Source organism: Salmo salar, chromosome ssa07 (assembly GCF_905237065.1).
Source record: "Salmo salar chromosome ssa07, Ssal_v3.1, whole genome shotgun sequence".
NCBI classification, from domain to species: domain Eukaryota; kingdom Metazoa; phylum Chordata; class Actinopteri; order Salmoniformes; family Salmonidae; genus Salmo; species Salmo salar.
In genome coordinates, this window is record NC_059448.1 from 60,285,695 (window position 1) to 60,293,257 (window position 7,563).

At 47.2% G+C, this 7,563-nt stretch overlaps 1 protein-coding gene across 1 annotated transcript in view; it reads right to left on the minus strand.

Annotated features, from left to right (window-relative positions):
- The window catches only part of LOC106591200 (cullin-associated NEDD8-dissociated protein 1), a 75,306-nt gene extending 70,827 nt beyond the window's left edge, over positions 1–4,479 (minus strand). Inside the window, 2 exon segments of the mRNA XM_045722403.1 lie at positions 4,396–4,424; positions 4,426–4,479. Coding sequence (XP_045578359.1) covers positions 4,396–4,424; positions 4,426–4,464 — 68 coding nt within the window. The 5' untranslated portion in view covers positions 4,465–4,479.
- Positions 4,480–7,563: the final 3,084 nt, after the last annotated feature.

Consider the following 7,563-nt stretch of genomic DNA (forward strand, 5'->3'; position numbering starts at 1 on the left):
AAACTATAGTTTGTTAACAAGAAATGTGTAGAGTGGTTGAAAAACTAGTCCATTAATCTACAGGAACACACAGGGAGGAAGAAGACCCAGTTAGACTAACAGGGTTATGATGTTATATGTTCATAAGACATCCAACTAAAGAATCTTCTAGAGCAGAGGCCCACCTTCCAGCATTAGGGGAACATCGTTCGCGCCACGTCTATTTCTATGTTGTTATTTTATATAGCTTACTGCACCTGGTATTCTCCCAGGCGGTCTCCCGTCCCAGTGCTAATCAGGCGTGTTCAGGGTGGTATGGCCACAAGCATACCCCCTTTTCCCTGAATTACATCCCTTGGCTCATCTCTGCAACTCCTCAAAGGGCTCGGGAGAGGCGAAGTCATGCGTCCTCCAAAACATGACCCGCCTGGCCGCCTACCTCTTTATCACACCGCCTGCTTGACCGGGATGTCAGCAGCACCAATGCGTCAGAGGAAACACAGTTCCACTGACAACCGGGGTCAACTTGCATGCGCCCGGCCCTGTCACAAGGAGTCGCTAGAGCACAATGAGCCAAGGAAAGCCCGACCGGCCAAACCCTCCGAAGGGTTTTAACACCACTGAGCTAAGAGAATGGAACCCTACAAAGGGTTTTAACACCACTGAGCTAAGAGAATGGAACCCTCCAAAGGGTTTTAACACCACTGAGCTAAGAGAATGGAACCCTCCGAAGGGTTTCAACACCACTGAGCAAAGAGAATGGAACCCTCCAAAGGGTTTTAACACCACTGAGCTAAGAGAATGGAACCCTCCAAAGGGTTTTAACACCACTGAGCTAAGAGAATGGAACCCTCCAAAGGGTTTTAACACCACTGAGCTAAGAGAATGGAACCCTCCAAAGGGTTTTAACACCACTGAGCTAAGAGAATGGAACCCTCCAAAGGGTTTTAACACCACTGAGCTAAGAGAATGGAACCCTCCAAAGGGTTTTAACACCACTGAGCTAAGAGAATGGAACCCTCCAAAGGGTTTTAACACCACTGAGCTAAGAGAATGGAACCCTCCAAAGGGTTTTAACACCACTGAGCCAAGAGAAGGTAACAAGTCAAGTGCTCTGACATTAGAAGCCAAAGCAAATCAACACTAGTACAAAGATCAAGCTACTATCTCCGAGGAGAGGAACGATTGAAGCCTAAAGCACTAGATGATACCAGACAGACCAGCTCTGATCTCTTAGAGTGGTGGGGTAACTTTTACCATCAAATCCAATTTAATACATGGGAGTATACATCACACAAGATCAGCTTTAAGACACCATCTTGTCTCCATCTTAACACATCAAAGAACTCCTGGTGTGATTCAAGAAAGACCTTTTCCTAAATACTATGCTCCTCAACACTAGGCTCGTTTGATAATCTCTGACGCGTCGTCGTCCCCCCCCTCATCGGAACGCAAGAAGCTTTTTAAACAAGAGGGACAGCGGAGAAGGAAGAGAGAAAAATAATGAATAATGCATGAGGTCCATGGCCCACACTCACTGAGCGCAGCCCCACAGCATGAGGTAATGGGCTGGAGCACCCACACTCACAGAGCGGCAGCCCCCACAGCATGAGGTAATGGGCTGGAGCACCCACACTCACAGAGCGGCAGCCCCACAGCATGAGGTAATGGGCTGGAGCACCCACACTCACAGAGCGGCAGCCCCACAGCATGAGGTACTGGGCTGGAGCACCCACACTCTCTCTCTCTCTCTCTCCTCTCTAAACTGGTGCGTGGGAAAACACTTTCTACCAGGGGGGTGATCTTCTATAGTGGAAATCAATCTTCACTACCACGGTACCACCACGGTACCACCACCACACTAGATAAACATTAGTAGGACCTTAGAAAATCTATTTTATTTTACCCAAAATTCAATTCTCTGTTTAGTTTTTTCAAGTTTTTCTGTCAAAAATCACACTTAATTTTGTATTTTTTTTATGTGATGTTCTAAGTCCACTTTTGAGGTCTGGGTAAAATCTAAGAAATGCTCATTTTGGGGTGTAGATACCCCTATAAATCTGTGGCACCAGCAAGAGACTTGTTTGGTTAGCGGTGTTTCTGTAGCACACATGTGATTGCTAATAATTGATGCAAATCATCATCATTATACATATCATTCTGCCAGGAAGGGTCCTTGTAGTTAACATTTAATTGAGAAGGTTTTTGGGAAAGCCTTTCCATCTACCAGAAGACTGTTGTCATTATTAGCATCATCGCTAACTGCTACATTAGTGGTAGACAAACGGGCACACACAGACAGGGGCTTTCCCCAGCTGAAGGAAAATACAAATCACTGATACATTTTGTTCATGTTTTATAATAATCTTGGCCAAATGAACACAGTCTAACAAGTTCAAATCATTTAGTTGATTCCGTCCTCGTTCTCACACCACCCTCATTATAAAGGGCCCTAAATTAGACGAGGACAAGACTCACACCTACACAAACATGACAGAGTGGATAACATTAGACCTCCCACTCAAATGTGAAAGGCCATTGATTTCACCCTGCTAATAATGATGTCATCTGCAAACGTGCAGAAGCAAGGAGCACCCCTTTACTCCCCTCTATAATGTGGTGTTAGAACTCCAAATTCAAATAGGCCTAAAACTGACACAAATGTCAGATAGTCAGGCTCCACTCCCACCGCCAGGCTCCACTCCCACCGCCAGGCTCCACTCCCACCGTCAGGCTCCACTCCCACCGTCAGGCCTCAGAGGTTAGGCCTAAACTCTCAACAGCTATTTCTTGACTGATTCACTTCAGAGTTCTGATTCTAGAGGTGGATTTACAATGTCATTCAACCATGATGGATAATCCAGTGAGCTGGTGTCAAGTCATGCTTTTGGCAGCTGTATAAGCAATCCCCTCAAAACTAGAAGGCAATGGGGGCACACAGTGGAACAGGCTTCCTGTAAAATAGTCCTGTACCATTTCTCACCGTCCCACCCCAGGTACCACAGAACACAAGCCACCGTTAGTCATTATTATGAACCTGAAATAGTCTGGGACCTGTAGAGTTATTGGCAAGACTGAGAATCTGGGAAGTAGCCTAAGTTGACAAGAAAGAAGAGAGGCTAGGAGTTCCCACACGTGCATAGGAAATCTCATCCAACCAGACGGCTCACTCTAGCAATTGAGCCTGGGGGTGAGGTTAATACATGGTTATGGTAAACCGTTTCAGAGATGGGCCCGAGAGACATTACATATTATTGGGGCACACTCAGTATGTCAGGGGACTGGTTACTTTCAATATGTTTTATAGTTGTAACATCTGACATTTCAGAGCAAATGTCAGTGACAAATGACTTTGTGTCTACCTATCTATCATCTCTACAGGTGTGGGAAACACTGGAAAACACCAGAACAAGACAACAGGAACGCAGCTTTGGATTCCCACAGGTGCACACATCTAAGATGATCTCTGTAGTGAAAAAACTGAAACATTTATCAGGTGGTAGATTACGACTATGTAGTTATACATGTATGCTGTGTAGTTATACAGGTAAGTTCATGACTCCTGGCAACTGTAACAGAATTGTGAAGAGCAGAATGCTGGCTTACATCATCATATTTTCTGTAAAAACAAGTGTTCCTCTAATGTGAAGTTGATATGGCTGCAGACTAATTCACGGTTTGGAAGTCAATCAAGTTGTTTCTAGTTCGTTGGTTCTGATTGTGTTTGGTATGGTTTATATAAACCACCTGACAGTGAGGTAGTGGTATGCTTCAAAGCTAGCTAAATCAGCTAACTACCTAACTACATACATGAACTACATTTTGACTCCCCGAGCAGCCAAAAACATAAACATGCTGGCTGAATTATGTTATGGATGTACTGTGGCTAGCTAACGTTAGCTAAGCAATCATTGATATGGCATTTGTAGACTGCTGGGATATGTGCAATGCCTTTTTAGCTAACTACTTAGTTAACAAACTAGCTAACTAGTGTAGTCCACTTGGTTGAGTTAGCTAGCTAAATTCGATAACGTTTTCTACCTCAAAACGTTAGCTAGTTTACTAGCTAGCGTTGACAGTAACGACTGTCAGAGCGAATTAGCCAGCTAGTTAGCAACATGACAGTGTTAAATGTAACCTAGCTAGCTATATACTTTGCAAAACTGACAAATTATAAATATAATGTCAAAATGTTAATGTGGGTTCCTCGCAAGAATCTGTTTATAGCGAGTGGTTAACATTGTTAGTTAGCTAGCTAGCTAGCGAACGTTAGCAGACTAGCCAAATGACAGAATTGATTTGAGGCCTAGCTAGCTAACTTGCAGGGTTTTCATATGGGACGATACCGGTTTGAGTAAAAAGTTCAGAATCACAGCGTCATTTCAAATGCATAGACTGTTAGAATATTGTATTTACCTGAAATCCTTGTCGCTTGATGTCATTTTTTTCCAATAGATTAGAGATATGGTATGAGGCGCTCGCCATGTTTGCAGTCTGTTGGAGTAGCCTGCTAGCAACCACTAGTCAGTATCACGGGGCGAATTCTTATCCACTTATTTACCTATTTACTTCTCTTAACGATTGAAATCGATTCAGTTTCCACTGTCACTTTCCTTTCGATGGAGCAAGTGATGATCAGCGGCGGAATAGCAGAGAATTTAGTCTCATCCTGCGGAGTTTTGGATGTGTTTGAATGGAGATCTCACTTTGCTCTGCAGAGAGGAGGAGCTGCAGAACCAGGCGATTTCGCTACTGGGGTCAAAGTTGAGTTTGTTATTGGGAGACGGGACCAGACTAGTGAGTTTGTTATAGGGGACGGGACCAGACTAGTGAGTTTGTTATTGGGGGACGGGACCAGACTAGTGAGTTTGTTATAGGGGACGGGACCAGACTGGTGAGTTTGTTATAGGGGGACGGGACCAGACTAGTGAGTTTGTTATAGGGGACGGGACCAGACTAGTGAGTTTGTTATAGGGGGACGGGACCAGACTGGTGAGTTTGTTATAGGGGGGACGGGACCAGACTGGTGAGTTTGTTATAGGGGGACGGGACCAGACTGGTGAGTTTGTTATAGGGGACGGGACCAGACTGGTGAGTTTGTTATAGGGGGACGGGACCAGACTAGTGAGTTTGTTATAGGGGGACGGGACCAGACTAGTGAGTTTGTTATAGGGGGACGGACCAGACTGGGAGTTTGTTATAGGGGACGGAGCAGACTAGTGAGTTTGTTATAGGGGACGGGAGCAGACTGGTGAGTTTGTTATAGGGGACGGGACCAGACTGGTGAGTTTGTTATTGGGGGACGGGCCAGACTGGTGAGTTTGTTATAGGGGACGGGACCAGACTAGTGAGTTTGTTATAGGGGACGGGACCAGACTAGTGAGTTTGTTATAGGGGACGGGACCAGACTAGTGAGTTTGTTATAGGGGGACGGGAGCAGACTGGTGAGTTTGTTATTGGGGACGGGACCAGACTGGTGAGTTTGTTATAGGGGGACGGGACCGGACTAGTGAGTTTGTTATAGGGGGGACGGGGACCGACTGGTGAGTTTGTTATAGGGGACGGGACCAGACTGGTGAAGTTTCTTATAGGGGGACGGAACCAGACTGGTGAGTTTGTTATAGGGGGACGGGACCAGACTAGTGAGTTTGTTATAGGGGGACGGGACCAGACTAGTGAGTTTGTTATAGGGGGACGGGACCAGACTGTGAGTTTGTTATGGGGGACGGGACAGACTGGTGAGTTTGTTATAGGGGACGGGACCCAGACTGGTGAGTTTGTTATAGGGGACGGGACCAGACTAGTGAGTTTGTTATAGGGGGACGGGAGCAGACTGGTGAGTTTGTTATAGGGGACGGGACCAGACTGGTGAGTTTGTTATAGGGGACGGGACCAGACTGGTGAGTTTGTTATAGGGGGACGGGACCAGACTAGTGAGTTTGTTATAGGGGACGGGACCAGACTAGTGAGTTTGTTATAGGGGGACGACCAGACTGGTGAGTTTGTTATAGGGGACGGGACCAGACTGGTGAGTTTGTTATAGGGGACGGGACCAGACTGGTGAGTTTCTTATAGGGGACGGGACCAGACGGTGAGTTTGTTACAGGGGGACGGGACCAGACTGGTGAGTTTGTTATAGGGGGACGGGACCAGACTGGTGAGTTTGTTATAGGGGGCGGACCAGACTGGTGAGTTTGTTATACTCGGGGACGGGACCAGACTGGTGAGTTTGTTATAGGGGGACGGGACCAGACTAGTGAGTTTGTTATAGGGGGACGGGACCAGACTAGTGAGTTTGTTATAGGGGACGGGACCAGACTAGTGAGTTTGTTATAGGGGGACGGGACCAGACTAGTGAGTTTGTTATAGGGGACGGGACCAGACTAGTGAGTTTGTTATAGGGGACGGGACCAGACTAGTGAGTTTGTTACAGGGGGGGACGGGACCAGACTAGTGAGTTTGTTATAGGGGGACGGGACCAGACTGGTGAGTTTGTTATAGGGGGACGGGACCAGACTGGGAGTTTGTTATAGGGGGACGGGACCAGACTGGTGAGTTTGTTATAGGGGGACGGGACCAGACTGGTGAGTTTGTTATAGGGGGACGGGACCAGACTGGTGAGTTTGTTATAGGGGGACGGGACCAGACTGGTGAGTTTGTTATAGGGGGACGGGACCAGACTGGTGAGTTTGTTATAGGGGACGGGACCAGACTGGTGAGTTTGTTATAGGGGACGGGACCAGACTAGTGAGTTTGTTATAGGGGACGGACCAGACTAGTGAGTTTGTTATAGGGGGGACGGGACCAGACTGGTGAGTTTGTTATAGGGGACGGGACCAGACTAGTGAGTTTGTTATAGGGGAACGGGACCAGACTGGTGAGTTTGTTATAGGGGGACGGGACCAGACTGGTGAGTTTGTTATAGGGGACGGGACCAGACTGGTGAGTTTGTTATAGGGGACGGGACCAGACTAGTGAGTTTGTTATAGGGGACGGGAGCAGACTGGTGAGTTTGTTATAGGGGACGGGACCAGACTGGTGAGTTTGTTATAGGGGGACGGGACCAGACTGGTGAGTTTGTTATAGGGGACGGGACCAGACTAGTGAGTTTGTTATAGGGGACGGGACCAGACTGGTGAGTTTGTTATAGGGGCACGAAGCAGACTAGTGAGTTTGTTATAGGGGACGGGACCAGACTGGTGAGTTTGTTATAGGGGGACGGGACCAGACTAGTGAGTTTGTTATAGGGGACGGGAGCAGACTAGTGAGTTTGTTATAGGGGGACGGGACCAGACTGGTGAGTTTGTTATAGGGGAACGGGACCAGACTGGTGAGTTTGTTATAGGGGACGGGACCAGACTGGTGAGTTTGTTATAGGGGGACGGGACCAGACTAGTGAGTTTGTTATTGGGGACGGGACCAGACTGGGTGAGTTTGTTATAGGGGACGGGCAGACTAGTGAGCTTGTTATAGGAAGGACGGGACAGTAGACTGTGAGCTTGTTACAGGGGATCGACCAGACTGGTGAGTTTGTTATAGGGGAACGGGACAGACTAGTGAGTTTGTTATAGGGGAACGGGACCA